Source organism: Rhea pennata, chromosome 1 (genome assembly GCF_028389875.1).
Source record: "Rhea pennata isolate bPtePen1 chromosome 1, bPtePen1.pri, whole genome shotgun sequence".
Lineage (NCBI taxonomy): Eukaryota > Metazoa > Chordata > Aves > Rheiformes > Rheidae > Rhea > Rhea pennata.
The window spans coordinates 171487679-171504592 of record NC_084663.1 but is presented as its reverse complement, the minus strand read 5'-3'; the positions used below and the strand labels follow the sequence as shown (position 1 = coordinate 171504592).

The 16914-nt window shown below is 39.2% G+C and overlaps 1 protein-coding gene across 17 annotated transcripts in view; it reads right to left on the bottom strand.

The window, feature by feature from the left end:
* Positions 1-11133: 11133 nt before the first annotated feature.
* Positions 11134-16914, bottom strand: part of MYCBP2 (MYC binding protein 2) — a 212074-nt gene continuing 206293 nt past the window's right edge. For all 17 annotated transcript variants that reach the window (XM_062566861.1, XM_062566863.1, XM_062566864.1 and 14 more), the window contains 4 exons: positions 15814-16023; positions 13411-13518; positions 13042-13207; positions 11134-11939 (listed from right to left, as the gene is read on the bottom strand). In XM_062566861.1, coding sequence (XP_062422845.1) covers positions 11824-11939; positions 13042-13207; positions 13411-13518; positions 15814-16023 — 600 coding nt within the window. In that variant the 3' untranslated portion in view covers positions 11134-11823. The remainder of the gene's footprint in view (positions 11940-13041; positions 13208-13410; positions 13519-15813; positions 16024-16914) is intronic.

Below are 16914 nucleotides of genomic sequence, written 5' to 3'. Positions count from 1 at the left end.
GAAGTGCTTTGTGGGTCCAGCAGACACTAGGAATGAAGTTAGCATTTACTTCAGCTATTGCCAGGCGAAGAAGTTCAAAAAAAGTGATGTGTTACAGTTTCCTTTGGTTACAGATGTTACCATGGAAGTTTCTCCTGCGCATAGGGCATATTTTTCAGTCCTGTAACAAAATGATGAGGTTCCCCAAACTTGCAACAATGTATTTTACAAGCTCTTACAAATATATTGCTCCATGAGTTTTTAATCACAGGTCAGGTAGTGGGTTACGATCCTGATTCCCATCATGAAAATCCTGAAAAGCATGAGCTGTGGTCAGATCTATTCCCAGTCTCAAAAATGGCTTCAGTAACAGAGTAACAGTTCTTCAGTAATCTCTCAAATGTCAGCATCCGTGAGTTCTTCAAGAAACACTTTGTAACAACTCATTCTTCAGTAGCATTTTCTTGCACGCCTGAAATGAGGTATCTTTCATTCTTGCTGTTCAAGAATTCTTTCATCCTCTTATTACTGTTGATAGTATTAGGTTCTCTAAAGGTGGGAAGATAAAAGTCCTCAATTATAGTTGCAAGATGTGTGTATGGGGGTGCTCTGTCTTGGTAATGAGAAGTTACATTTGCAAGTATGTAGTCTGCAAAAGACTGGAGATGTGGAAGAACAAGGTAGACTTTACTGCGAGGGGTTAACTGAGGCCTGGGCTCAAAACTAGAGACAAGCAGCAGGCGCTTCTGTTAGCTTCCCTTACTGTTTTCAGGCATCATTACACAGTGACTGATCCATGTCATGTGAGGTCAATATAAACAGCTTTTCACCAAGATTAATCAAGTATGCTCTGATGAAATTCTGGGGTCTGCAGCAAAACTGGACATTTCATTACAATGATTTCTTCTGGGTCTGTGTTGAAGTCTCAGGAAACATAACAGGGTTGTAATTCCATTATTTTGATGTAATATTGTTTTATAATCCCCAATGTATTTTCTGAGTGTGGATGTGCACACAGTGTTGACTTACTGGGGGAGACTTACTATACACTTCTTTGTCATTTTATTGCCTGATATTTGGAACAAAAAAAAAGTTTTCTTCAGTGACAGTGCTCCTATTTGCTTTGTCATAATTGTTTCTGTACGTTTTGGGCATGCTGAGCATAGGAGGAGAAGAGGACAAGTGCAGAAGGAACTCTGTATATCACACTATATTTGGGGGCAGAGCAAGCAAAATGACCAAGAAGGGCAGCTGCAGTGCAGCACATTGAGCCAAATCAGACCCAGGACACAGTGCAAAGCATTGCCAGTGTCTGTGTTCTGCATTGGCAAAGCACGAGAACTGGTAGAGTGACCAGAAATGCATGAAAGAAAACCTATGAGCAGCTGTTGTTTTGTTGGCATCTCCTGGTGCCTGCTAAGCCTGCAGTGGCTGTCTCTGGTAGCTGATCAGTAAAGCCGTGCTGTTAACTTTGAGCTCTATCAGCTGTCTGGAGCTGAGAGAATTGGTAGCAGATAAAGAAAGGTCCAGGTGTGGCAAAGGTCCAAAGACATCATTCACATGTCTGGGCTGGTCTGTAAAAGAGAGGGAAGCATTCTGGAAACGTTTTCAATGACTGTCACCATGAAGTGCTGAGAGCAGAAATGGTCTAAAAAGGACTTTGAAAAGAGTACATTACCCCATTCCATACACTGTGAGCTACAGGTTGTACACCCAGTCCTGCCCTAGAAGTAACAGAATTATCCCATCAACATTTTTTGGAACTACTCTATTCCTCCAAAATGTGTGGTGGCGAGCTTATCACATTGTGTCATACAGTCATAATACTTTTGAGCCAATATTATGTTTTGACCAGCCTTTGGATTTAGCATTTTGTGGACCAGCAGTTTCTAGAGAGAGGGAATCTTTTACAGTGTTAGAATACAAAGCACCCCGTGGGCACTGATCAAACAAGCACGTATTATCAATCATAAACAAGGACATTCTAACCAAGAGCTGAATCTCACCCGTTTTTTAAAAAGTAGCCACAAGTAAAACAGTCCTTCAAACAAAGTGTCTCAACTTATGGCTTGCCAAAGGATCTTCTGATATTACTCATGGCCACAGAAAAATAAAAAGGCAAAACTAAGGAGAAGAAACAGGAGGTAAAGTGTTGCCTGCAGCAAGCTTGTTGTTCAGTACTGGTGTTTGTTATTCAGCAGAAGCTGGGGTTGATTACTTGGAAAAGATTTCTCACAACTCACTACTGTCTAGATATTATTTTTGTCTATAGAGACTATAGTAATTGTTGCCAAATTAATAGCTCAGATGATTTCCTGATCTGTAAAAGCCATCATGTTATTCTGCTATATTTTGTAAGACTACATAGTAATAATTTCCGTTTGCTGGAGCGTTTCTGACATAGGAGTATCATGGCCTTGCTTTGGCCAAGAGCTGAGTTCAATACCAATGGGCTGTATGTGGAGAGCTGTGGCAAACAGGGCGGTTCAAAGAAGAATTGGCTGTTTCCAGGGTGTGCACCATTTCATTGATAGGCTGACCTGCTAATACACTATTAGAAGAACTTTTTCTTTCACAAGAATTTCTTTGTGCTCCATAGGTCTCCCAGAAAATTGATTTGTCTGTCTTTGCCAGTGCCAGCAGTGTAAAAGTTAAAATCCTAGCTATGCTTACTGCTAAGAGGAGGCTAGTATATATGTTAATATTGGCCTTGCTAACTAGGCGCTGCAAGAGGGTGCTTTACATAGCATGTGAAATGGCTGTTTTGTGGACATCCTTATTCTGTTTTTCAAGTATGAGTCCAGGACTGTTTCTAGCTCCTGTATCCCAGTCAGTGGGTGGCAAACCCAGCTATTACCAAGCCTTTGAAGGTACAAGTGTGCTGGAAGAATAGATCAAGCATCCTGCTGGTAGGTACCTATTCATAGGAAACGTTGAATTCAATCGGTGTTAAGGCACTTGGGGCTAGTCAGAATATAACAGTGCTATCCAAACAGTTTGGCTGGTGGGAGCAGTTTTAACAAGAGCCCCAGTCATGAGAGAAATAAAGACATAATGGACCCAGGCCATGTGACACTGTGCAGGGAGCAGGGGAAGACCTAAAGGCATAGAGGTAGAAACAATAGTCTTAAATGTTATAGTGGCTTGAACTGGGATGTTGTTGCTCAAATCCTGTTTGTTTTGAAGAAAATGGGAAGAGAGGCAGAAGCAGGATGCAGATGCAATGTATCATCTTCCATTATGTGCATTACAGCAATACCTCAAACACCTCAGGCTTTCAATGACCAAACCCCACATCAGGTACAACATGGAAAACAATCATACCCAATGTGACTGAAGTCCAAGTGGCGGCAGACAGCCTGCCTGAAACCTTAGGGCCACAGCACAGAGAGCTAGTTCAGGTGTCTCATCAATCCCAACAGACTGTGAAGGTGGCTGTTACTCTAGAAAACTCATCAGCTCACTGGTGGGGCACATTTTTGGTGGGTGGTCAATGATCGGCGATACCCTCTTACACCTGTTGTTACACCCTATCATTGTGCTGTTGATTGCAATTCGTTTGTTTCATATTTGGTTGTCTATGTCATTATATCTGGTGAAGAGCCCTACACCTGGAGCGCTTGGCAGCACAGCTTAATCACTATTAGACCCCAACAGTGAGAACAGGCAGTATAACAGCACAGTCCCCCCTGAGTCCATAGATCTGGTGTGCCTTGGGCTGGTGGATGCAGGGCATCTGCAGTACAATTACTGCACTCTAATAGATAAAAGAGAGGAATGTGGCAAAAATCTACAAATTCAAGTTATAGCCTGAATGACTGGGTGGTCCTGAAGCTGCCTAGCTGGTCTCTGCACAGATGAAACAATGTATTAACTTAATAAAGTAGGGTTAATGACAAATTTTTCATAAGGACTGAGATTATGCAGCCCTCACGGTGACTAATTGTCTGTGCCATATTAACATTTACTATAATTGTTTTGTGCTCAGTGGGAGGATACACCTGCGAAAGTTTAAGCTACTTGTAAACTAATGATGTATAATGCAAGTGAACACATGAGTGTGTGTGTATGAAACCTGGTATTTGCCAGACATTGGCAAAGCCGGTGGGTGCAATGACATGGGAGTGCCATGACCTTGCCTTAGACAAGAGCTGAGTTCAATACGAACGGGCTGTGTGTGGAGAGCTGTGGCAAACGGTGATGTAAACAAGAGCTGAGTGTTTCCATTGCACGTGCCAGGGACCAACCACTGACATTAAAAGTACGTGCGGTTGCCAAAAAGGTATACAGCAATCTCAGAGTGGACTGATCAGATCAGTGGCCTGTGCTGACATCTGGTTATAATCGGTGGTAGAGAGCAGTGCTGTGGGGGCAACGTTTTATGTGGGTGTCCAACAGCACGTAGAACGGTTCCAAGGTGGAACCGTTACACTTGGGAGCTGAGCTGCTCCATGAGAGCCCACCACTGAGACCGGTCAGAGGCAGTGTTGTGTTCCCCACGGTCAACTGTACCACATCCCTCAAGCAGTAATCAAAGAGGGCATCGCTTGATGGATGGTGTGTGTGTTTGTGTGTGTGTAGGGATGAGAGAACCTTTTCTCTGACAGCCTAGCCCTCGCTCTCTCCATGTAATAAACTGAATTTAGCAGTGTCATGTTCTTTGGTGTTTCTTTCCCCACCATGATAATCTCAATTTCTAAAATTTAAAATGAGAAGGCTGAAAACTGCAAAAAATAGTTTTAAAACTAATATGAAAGTATGGTGCTACACTCAGAAATTTTCTAAAAATGTTAGTGAGTCAGACACCTAAGTCTTGACTGCTTTCCATAACTCATTTTCCGTAATTTAACACCTGCAAGGACCCATTATAAGATCCTACACATGAAGATGTAAAACACTTTAAATTACATGCATTAATCTTCTGCTGTAGTTAGTTTTTCCTTAATACGCCTTTGTAGGGAAAAGTTTCCTCTATGTAGTTATGTCTGTATTACATACATTACATGACTTGTCAACATGAAAATACTGAAATTCCTAGTTCAAATGAGCCATACCTGTTACAAACTAGGTGCTGCTGAAGCTACGTAAGCAAACCTGTGCTTCTGCCTATATAGCTTTTCTTTGTGTGTGGGTAAGGAGTTCACTAGGTTGGTACAAAGCCAAGTTTTGTTGGGATAGTTGTATCCAAACTAGGGCTGGGTCTAGTCTATGAAGACTGATGATATATCCTGTATATCCAATATACGATACATGATGATATGTAGATATCAATGAGCTGGACTGAAGTCTGGCATCACCTTCGCATTTGGGTCATATTTGTACTGGTAGGTTCTCATACCATGCCTGTTTTTTTTAGGTAAAAGACTAGTTTTTCAACCAATGCTTAAATCCAGCTGCAGCCAGAGCCACTTTGTGGCCTGCCAAAAGCTGTAGGTAGGTGCAGTATCCAGTGAAGGCAATGAATGAATGTATACTGGGAAGGACTAGTGGTTCTTTTAATTCTTAGTAGTTAAAAAAGGTTTGTTCTTAGCAGATTTGCTAAATTTCACTTTGATTCTCCTTTTCTTTAGCTCCTACATTCTCTTTCTTCAAAGGAATCCAGAGCCCCAGGAACCAAGCAAAGTGAGGAAGTACTGGCAATCCCTTGGGCCCATTCCTACCTCGGTTATACTTACACCAACTGCCTCAGACTTGGCACAGTAGTTGGCTGGGGGCAGGATGGGGAGAAGGAAACCCTCCATCTCCTGCTCTCTCTGAGCAGGATCTCCTCTTCTAGTTGTGTCTCCAGTAGCATGGCCAGAGGGAGACCTTTCAGTTTTTGAGTGGGAGGAAGGAAGAGGGAGAATAGGGGAAAATTGATCTCTGTACTGTCCTTCCATCTTCTTGCTTTTTTACAGACAGGGATTGAGGTGCTCCAGATTTCCCCATTCTAGTACTTCCTTTTTGTGTATGAGGAGCCAGATGGGACAGGTGAAAGTATATGGAATAGAACTGAAGAGGGAGAATCAGAAACACTTATTCAAGTGCATAGGAGGGGTAAACATGCATGTTAGAAAGTGAGGAAGGGACACCCACACCCACCCAGACTCATGCTCACTCACCATCTCTCTCTCTCAGCTCTGTTTGTGGGCTTTCTATTCTTAATTTGTTATGAGTCCAATGCCTTTAAAACCTAATTGAAATGCCCTGCAAAGTGATGTTGAACACAGAGAGAGTGAGAAGCTCTGTGGCTTCAAAACTTTTCCTCAGAAGACATAGTGACTATAATTTTTCCAATTATCTATTTCCTAATTATAAAACATATCATTCATGTGGAGAGAGAGTATAAAAACTCTCAGGCTTTATCATTTTACTCCAACTGGGATTATGGCACTTTAGCATTACTTGCTGTTTACTGATAATCTCAGTGAGAGATGGAACAAATGGATTTAAGATACATTTTTTTCCTGTTTTGTAAAATGTTTTTGGAGGATGGCAGCCTAATCTTTAAGAAAGTGAGAATGGGTAAGGAAGAGAGCAACAATGAAGCTACCATGAATAAACCGTAAGAAAGGAATATGATAAGAGAGATGTAACAGGAAAAAGGGGCAGAAAGGTGTACAAAGCAAAAGTAGCCACGCTTTGAAGGGGAGGATGTTTTGGACTGTGAGTGAAGTAAGAGGTTTTGATGCTGGTAGGTAATTTCCTTTAGTTATACAGCACATACCAGACAGAAGCCATCCAAGGAACATACTACAGCTCTAGCTAACCAGTGGCTATTCTGCTGCTGCCCTTATCCAGTGAGGTTTTTAACATTCAAATGAGATACTGAAGGTAGTTAAAAAAAGAATCCTAATTTTTCATAATTCCTTTTCCTCTTCAGTACAAGGAAAGCTCAAGATCTAGCAAACATTTCTAGAAGCCTTCCAAAATAGATTATGGATGTTTGACCCAGAGATGCTTTCAAAATAGGTTATAGATGTATATATGGTAATTATGTAACCACTGCTAAGGCAGAAACTTGAAGGGCAATCTTCAGGAAAGGATATTACAATCTCAAACAGATTTTATAACACAGATGTGCATCTGCAGTCTTCCTAGACATGGAAAAAATGACTTCAGTTTTACTGCTGGTATAGTGAAACTTTGTTGCTCTGACCAGACTTTCGCATCTTGGAAAGATTTGTTGATACTTAAATAAGCCAGTTTTCTTTGTCTATATGAAGAATGAAGAAAGAAAGAGTGTAATTCAATTCTAGACCAGCATCTGTAGACTAGGAATTTTATCAAATGTGCACTGAGATGATTTGGAGCACTGGGAACAATACTTACTAGGTAAAGGATTTTCAAGTATGTGATGGTTACCTGAAGGCTAGGGAATTAAGAAGGAAAAGTATAGGAGTAGAAATAAGATGCCTGTGAATTGTAAACTTGGCTTTTGTAAGGATTTAAGAGCCTCAGTCACGTCATACAAATAACCAAGTTTAAATAACTTGGTTATATATAATATAATTATATAACAGATGAGAATTTTTATATTCCCCTCCCCCCCCATCACCCCAAACTAGTTTTTGCAACAAACAGTTAATACCTGGGCTAAGAAAACCTTTCCTTCTAATACTGGTACAGCACTTTAGATAGGATTTAATGTGACCATCTATGTCAGAGTTGTCATCTTGTCCTCTGTTTGCAGGTAATAGACATAATTAGTAAGGTCAGTGTAACATAGTCAGTGTAACACAGTGTGTTTCCTTTAATAGTTATCTAAAATAGATCTGACTGTTTTGTACCCCAAAAGTGCCAATTTCTCTCTCTTCAGTGTTGAGCTCAAATTTGATAATCTAAAAAATGATTCCTCACTTAGTCGTTAATGCAAAACGAGGAACGGGGAAAACTGCCTTTATAGCTTAAAGTATACACTGCTATTACTGTGTATTCTTAGAGAGCTTCATAAGCTCTTTTTCTGTTTTCTACAGACATTTCTGACATTTTTTTTTCATATTTTTTAGTAACTGATGTTCTAGATTCCATTCCAAGTCAGAATTAGCAAAAAATAAATGAATAATAAAAAGGTATTTCAGGTAAAATAACACAGAAATTATTACAAAAAAGTTTTTACCTCAGCTTCTACTCTAAGCTGTAGTTCAATGAAAAATCACAAACAGCCCATAGACAAACAATTAATTTTATTTTATAAAAGGCTGAAAGCAGCAGATATGTTCTTAAAAACTTAATTATCAGGGTTAAAAACAGCTGAACGATGCTGAGGATGTACCTAATCATATCTCTATACCATAGTATAATTTATGAATTTAATAATGTTACTCTTTATCACTCAGGTGATGAATGAAAACACTTAACAGAGTAGACCCAGGGCAGACCTCCAGGGAGTATCACTCAATATTATTCTGATGATTGTAAACTTCTAGTCATTTCTCTGAATAGAGTTTTAAAGCAGTTGGATACCCATGTAGCAGTGTAATCTTGGTGGCACTGATTGGTGAGACTCGGGTCACGGAAGAAAGGGAGCATGGGGCAGCGAGCATGGCAGGAGGCAGGCTGGATTTGGCAGCTCCAGGTGGTGCCTTGTCTCCCCCTGCCTGTGCGGGGAGCCAGGAAGAGCAGCGATGCCCGGCCTGGCTCAGGTGTTGCTCCTCCTGCTGCCCTGCCATGCGGAAGCTCCTCATGAGTCAGCCCAGGACACTGCTCCGTTCCTCTGGTGCAGTTATGCTGAGCCTTATCCTTCTGTCTAACCCAGCTCCTGTTCTTTCTTTAGTGGGGAAAGAGAAAGCAGCAAAAAGAAGTCAGAGTGCTACACATCACAGAAATACATTATACTCATCTTGGCCTGACTAGTGATCAGTGTCATCCCTTGGGACCTCTTACTGTGTGGTATCAGCACAGTCCGCAGCTACCAGATCGATCTCCAACTGCATATTCAAGTGATGCACATCTTCATGCCTTTATTTTCAACACCATTGTATCTTCTGTTCCTCACAGCTCCCAATATCCCTCTGTAACTAGCAGTCTTTCCCAGAACAATGACATTTCAGACACTCTGCCATGCTCTTTCTGCTCCTCTGTCCTTCCAAGACCATGCACATTTAACCCCAGAATCTCTCCATCATCTCAGGAAACAGATTAGTCCCTTCAAAATTCATTCCTCATCTTAAGCTTACTTCAGTATCCAGGTGTTTTTCCTTAGGCACTTTCTAGGTACCTTTTCTACTCAAAGACTGGGGAGAAAGGCAGCTAGAAACCTTCAAAAGTAAAGGAGATGATTCATCTCTGACTTTAATATGACTAACGTATTTACTGCCTAACAATCTGTGAAGTAATTCAGCTATAAGGTGCCCTATTGCCTTTTTGTTTTGAAAAAGAAAAAAAAAAAAACTTAGCAGTGGGGCATGTGTCTTGTTAATTTTCTCAAATACAAATCACCTGAAAAAAAGTAAGCTGGGATGCACACATCTAAGCCAATGTTTTTAAGATGGCGAACATGAGAAGAAAATACCCATGGGTATTCCTGTTCTGGGCTGCTGACAAACAGACTATGTATGTGTGCAGAATGGGCTAATCCACTCCTACAGCATAAACTTAAGTTCACTTTACCACTAGAAGAGTTGGCAATTCTGCAAAGGACAAGGCTGGCATGGCTCTTTCTGTTCTGGGAAGCATTTGGTTTTCACAAAACATGAAGGCCCTGAATTTCTGCCTACCTCTCTTGTTCCTTGCAGACACCAGGAGTCCTTCTGGCCAATCCTCTTGCACAGCTGCTTCATGGCAGTGAGTAGAAAATCTTAGGAAGGAGAGATAGCGAGGAAAAATGGTGAGAGATCAACTAATAATCAACTTTCTGGGGTGCAGGAAGCAGCTCTTAAAATGGAGAAACAGTAGACAGCAAATCCTTCAGTTACTAACTGATGGTCATTATGAAACTGCAAACATGGCCAACCTGCACTGTATCACTGATCAGAAGGAAACAAGACAAACATGAGGATTTTTAGGTAAGAAGGAGGCTTGTGTGACAATGCCAAGCTTTCCAAGGAACCAAGAGGGGCACAGAGAGGAGGGAGTCTAAAAGGGGCCGGTTGTGTGAAGTAGTTGCCAGTCAGTACACTTGTCTGACTGAGCCCTGCACCTGATCACCATGGTCTGTCCTATTTTCTCATTGAATCCTTTAACAAACTTTCTACGTAATCTTGTTCTATCCCATATGGAGCCAGATCTCAGGCGATGGTGGCCCTCGTGTCTGCAGTGCCAGCAACTGAGGTGACTGGGAGCCCCAGCAACAGCAAGTGGAGCAGCAAGTGGGCCTTTGCACCAGCCCCTGGAACGGGACCACAGATCGTAGCTCCGTGTGCCTGGGCCCAGCTACTGGTGGGCTGGAGTGTTTGTATTCTCCCCTAACCTGCTGCGCGCGCGCGCGTGTGTGTGCGTGTAATTTGCTAGCAAACTTCAGGCTGGATTAGGCCAGGACATGGGTAAGGATACCAGATGGACAGAAGGGCTGTGCTGGTATTTGAGAGATCTGTGACTGGAGGGTGCTTGTGAGCTGGAGAGTGAGGGTGTGGGTGTGCTTTCACTGGATGCCCACGTGCACAGGGCTGGGCTCCAGCGGCAGGCAGGAGGGATCCCTCAGCCCGGGGGCCTGCCAGAGAGAAGCCCATATAACATCCCTTAACTAATTTTAAGATAGAAACACTAGAAAAGGAGTTGAGCATATCTAACACAGAAGGCTGCAGAGAGAACCTTATAGGAAATAAAGCCTTTACTTAAAAGATTGCATTTTGCTCACACTGTTGTGATTACAGGGACTCTGCTAAATGAATACTATTGGATTCATGGCAAAAGGTTATTTGTACCAAAGGTGGAGGTGATATATTACTCAAAGAAGATTCTTAACAACTGATAAAAATAAAATTAATTTTTTTGTTGTGTTCCAAAACACTGGCAGGAGTGGAAATCTGAATAGTATTTTACATGAATTCTAGTACAATTATCCAGCTTTTCTTTTAAAGAAGATTTGAGCAGCATTCTTCATCTTTTAAGTAATTCTATAACCATCAGTTTACCCAATAACTTTCCTACTTTTTAAAAGAATCTGTAGAAATAAGTACGAGAAATAAACCTTGTTTTAAAAAACATCTTTGAAAACTGAGGCTTACACATTCATTAGACTTTCACTGTATAAAAATGTACAGTGGCTTTATTGACATGTACATTCCATTATGTTTACAGCTGCAAGATATGAGGCACACTCAGTATTGCACTTCATTAAAATTTCAGGCTCAAACATAACCCAGAAGTTTAAATGAAACTGCTGTTGTAATTTAATTATTCTCATACAGGACAAACATTGATACCTTTATATACAGCATGATACTTGTTACATTTATGCCTTCCTAACACAATTTTTTTATAACAGTCTAGGAAATAAACCAGAATATTCCTCTTTCCTATCCCCACTTGTGATGCGTTACAATTGTACAAGATTACAAAAAGTCAGTATACAATAATCAATATTTTTTTCTTTCTCCTGAAAGTCAGCATCATTCATAATCCACAGACACACGGATCCTTTAATAGCAATTACTTATTTGTAAATGTCCAATGTTTCCTAGCCGATGACTGTAATGGCCACATGCAAACACCTCACAAGTTTTGATGTCTTGGTTCAAAACATGTCAATTTCTCACAGCAAGAATTATGTACATGGTATTTGGCATCCTTCTTGCACTGTAAATTGTTCCTTTTACCTGGGTTATGAAATGGTCCCATCCTCATCCCAACTGAACTTTATTCTCAGGACACTTGAGGGATGAGGGCACCTGCTTTGCTCTGGTTAAAAAAAAAAAGGCTAGTCTAAAAAGTGTGAGCATTTCTGCAAACCCCACAACCCAGAGCAAATTCTTCTCCAGTGGGTGGATGGACAACATGAAGTGGACATTCTGTTCCTTCAAGTTGTTTACCTTTGGGACCTACAGTAAATTTTAGAGTGACGAGAGGAAGGAAAAAAAAAAGAGATGTTAATGTTTGTAAACTAGATGTAAATAAATACATACATTTCCTCAGAAATATGTTAAGTAAAGCTAATATTTCTGTAGTATTAATTCATAAAGCATCAATAATGAAAGCTTAGGAAACAGTAGATAGCAAAGTGCTTTCACATGGTCAAATACAAGCAGGGAGTCTGAAGGGTTAATACATAAAGAGAAGAAAATGCCATTCAATTAGATCTAAATAAACATGAGCAAGAAGTGCTGTCTCCCTAAACCACTAAGTTATGCTAAACATTAAATTCATATTTGAAGAGAAACCCAAATGACCAGACTGTCTGTAATTTAAATAAATTGAATTCATCAAAGCAAAAAACGCAACAGGCTTACAGGGAGAAAACAAAATAAATTTCTTTTCGTCAGTATGGTCAAAAAATTAGCACAATGTAAAATCAACATCTGTAAATATGAACAAGACTTACGCTCTACAATAGAGTAATTTTAAGATTACATCAGGAACTGCTCATCTTTTTTTGTTTCCCTTTTTCCATGTAAATATCTTAATCAAAATGATCTTACTTGTTTTCCAACAACAAGACATACAACATGATTTAATGAGACCAGCATCAAATCGATGACACATGAAGTGAGAAACTAAGGCATTGGCAATAGTTTACAGAGGAGAGATACCTAAATTGAGATATATCATTTAATTGCAATGCTCTGTTTTTTACTATAATTGTAATACAGCATGTCACACCTGGAGTCTGGGTTGCTGAAAGTAAATTAAAGTGTTTTCCTGTAACAAAGTAGCTACAGTTTCATGTTTCAAAGATCAGTCTTATATGACAACAGCACCATCTGTATTATTGCCAAGAAAGCAAAACAAAAGAAAAAATAAAAAGAGAAAAACCATGTAGAACAAACTCATCCTAGGATTACTTAAAATGCTGAATTTAAAAATTTTATGACAGACCACATAGAATTTCTAAAAATTATCAGCAAGAAAATGTAAGAATACCAATTAGAAGTAATTACTTATCTGAGAATTTAGCATGATAGATTTGTTTTGGAAAAATACTACCTGCAGGACAATGTGGAAGTTCTTCTTTAGGGATGCTTGTCATTCTTTGGAAATCATCATGGCAAGCATTGCAAAAATGTGTTGTCCCAAAACAGAAAAAAACAGCAACTGAACAGCAATAGCGGCATTTGTACTCTAAGAAATCTGTACCGTGTTTGGGACACATCTAAATAGAAAGAAAACAAACACTGATAAATGAAGTACCCTTGCTGTAATAATCTGAACAATATATTTCTATATTCTGAAGTACAGATTAAAATCATACAATACATATAATTGTAAATGAATGTGAACTATTGTACAGCTCAGGTACTCATAAGGAAAAGCTTCACAAGGAAATAAAAACATGAACACAAGTTCTTTGCTCACCTGAGCCCTTGAAACATCAGAGCATGCACCACAAATAAGCTCTCTTGGATCATAGTCATCTCCTTGCCCAGCCTCAGCATCACAACGAGCCTCACCACCAAAATATGCCTAAATTTGATACAGGAATGATTAGACGTTAGATCATAGACAACTTTTATCTTAATAAAATCAATCTCTAAGGGGAAGGTGATGAATAAAGGCCATTAGTATAGTCTCCACTACGCTGAGTAATCTTGACTCTGTGACTCTTTCTGTATACATGCTTTTGGGACACCAAGACAATGTCTCTCAACCTCATGACAAACAAGACCAAAACCTGTCTAATATACCCTGATTTATGCAGGAGACTGTATAGTAAGGCTTTTGTAATAGCCTTATGATGTTCTATGAACTGTGCATGAGAAAGACAGGATTGAGACTCAAAGTAACACAGAAATGGTTTGCTAGGAGGACTTTTAACTAGCAGAAGTGAATAGAATGAAGTAAGTTTGTTTTTATGCTCATGTAGGATCTCTTATAATGATAAATCTACAGCTTTCTGCAGATTCAGTATACTTTCTCACCTTATTCTACCAGGACACATTGGGCACAAAAAATGCACCAAGTAAGACTGCCAGCTTTGATGGATCTCCTCCTATACTAAAATATTTCCAAATGGAAAGGAAGGTGAGATGAGACAAAAAGTGACATCCACGCTTCCCATGCTACCATCGGATGAGCTAATACACAGAACTCTGCGCTCAACAGTTCTGTAGTTCATACAATGACTCCTTTTTGCAGTGACAATGAGTTGTACATTTGTATAAGGAAAGGGAGAGTGGTCTCAAGGCAAGGAAGGAAAAATCCGAACAGCCCAACTCCCCCCAAACTCTTCAGACTAAAAGAAAAGGGAAAATCCTAAGGCATGTGTGTTAGGGAATTAGTTATTAATTTGGGGTGAACAGAGGCTGGAGGAAGGGAAGGAATTAAGAAAATAAATAAGACATGGACATGATGCAAAAGGCAGTAACAAGATACAAAGTAAGGAAGAGGAAGGAAACAAGAAAAACCCTTAAGTACTGAGTATTAATTACTTGAAAGTAGGAGAAAATGTGACAGGAATAAAAATGGGAGAAAACAAGACCAAAATAAGAAAGTATTTTTGGAGGGAAGCCAAAAACATATTCTAGGTAAGTTGCTACAGGATGAGGAGTGAAAATTGATTAACTGTGGGAGGCAGGAACAAAGTGAACCTAGTAACTATTTAGTAGTGAGCTGGAATTGCTATTGCTCTTCTCCAGCATATGGAAGTGAAGTCGGTCCTTTCTCCTCTAGCTCTAAATTGTACATTTCCATTTAACAGAAAAATTATTAAGTTTTTCCTTGAAAATTTTATCACAGAATGGACTCATTCCATTCATACCTAAAGGCAAAAGGAAAAAAAGATATGCAAGAAGAAAATGCACACTAAAATCACTCTCAGATAAAAAACCAAAAAAAAACAAAAAAAAAAACCAAAACAATAATGGGAGGGGATCAGTGAATATCCAAAACTTCTCTAACCCTGGTCGTTGTACAGATAAAGAATATTTGTATTCTCTTCTCTGGTGGTGGGGAAACCGGGGCTGTTTATATAAGTATTTTGTCTTCATTTTACATTTCACACCCTCTAGCTGAAGAAAATTGTATGTATTTGACCCAGAGTCCAGCAGGCTAGACTGCACAATTCCTCTTTTAATTCCCTTTTAATTCTTCTAAAACATCTGGCCACCAGCTCCACAGTTGCTGCACTTCATTAGAACTCAAGGTGCTAAGATCTGCACTTGTGTATAATCACTTAAGGGTAGCAGAGTTGCATTATGCCCCTCCTAAACAACTGCACTATCACTTCTAGTATCATAAATTGAAATTACAGAAGCTCTTGTCATCTGAGACTATCACTGGGGAAAACCACATCAATAAGTTTGCAGCAGTGGTCATTTTTCTACCCCAAATTCACTGTTTCTTGCATTTCCAATGAACTCCAACTCAGTAATATTTAGATGAAATCTTTGGGATCAACTCCACATATCAAAGAGTTAAAAATGAAACCTATGTTGTATACTGCTTTAACATTCATTTGAAATGTGATTAGAAGTGAAAATCTTGATATCCTAGCACAATAATATCTGCACATTCTTTTAAGAAGGCTATCACCTCAATATTCATTTGGTTTCTGAATTGGTCTGTATATACTCCTAAGTTTCACAAGACAGAAACTATGTATTTTGAATCTGCCTAATAACTTTTTAAGATTTAACAACATAATTTTCTTTTTCTGCTTTCTTGCTCCATACACTGTATTAAATACATGCCACATTCTTAACGAAATGACTTTTGAAACTAATATATGCATGTAATCTGAAGAAGTACTAATTGTCATACCTTTTTGCACTTGTAGCAAACATAATAAGCGTATCTGTTCATGGCATAGCCAGCTGGGTCATTATAAAATCTAACACCTGGTGTTGTGATGGCCTCACTTTTGTGCAACCCTTCATATTCCAATCTCATTAGAGCTTTTCTTCTTACATCTTCATAGAGTTCTTTGATTGGGTCAAGCAAATCCTTTAATACTGTATGATTAATTTTGTTCTGAAATGAAGAAAACTAGTTAAAATACCTTGTATCTTATTATAATAGCTGTAATAATTTGTGTTATGGTAGAATACAAAAAGCATAATGAATGCCATAAAAACACAGTGCTCAAGTAATATTAGAATGAATGTTTCAAGAAAAGGCTGGCATAGCACATACTTTACTTGCTGTAAAAATAGTAAACAGGTATGCTTTTTACAGAGCTTTTTGTAATATAAATTAATCAGCCCTTACAATAAACTCTAACGGTCACAAAGGATACATGAAAGATTCACCATAATACACCAATATTCTGATCATGTATTTTCTCTAATTCTATTCCTTTTCCACTTACTGCTCAGCAGTAAGAATGATACCTGATAGTACTCTGTATCACATATTTGTCACTTAAAAATCAGGAGCTGTTACAATTACCAAAATACAGCACTGAAAGGAAAAAAAAATGGCAGGCAGGAATGGCTGCCATTCAATGTTTCTAGGTTTTAATGTGCTCTTTTTTTCCAGCAGCTATCATATTCTTTTGTTTACTGTAATTACAAATCTGTAGATTGTAAGAGTTTCAAGCAATTTAAACTGAATTAAGTGTAGGTGCACATATTCAGCTCTGTCCTTCTTGTACTGAAAAGTAAAGCAGGTATAAAAAGAGAGAACCCAGCTTTCCTGCTTGAGATAATATCAGTGAAGATTATTTCTTTCTTTCCTCTGCTTCCTGTGCCTGCCTGTTGTGCCTCATTCTTGGGAAGTTACAAACTGATGGTTCTAAGAATAGAAGAGTATTAAGATAATGTCTGCATTACTTTTTAAGAACCATCTTACTTCAGGGAACAGTTAGGAAGGTAAAATGATACATTGGTGATACTCTTTCTTTAGTGACATGAGAAATTAAGG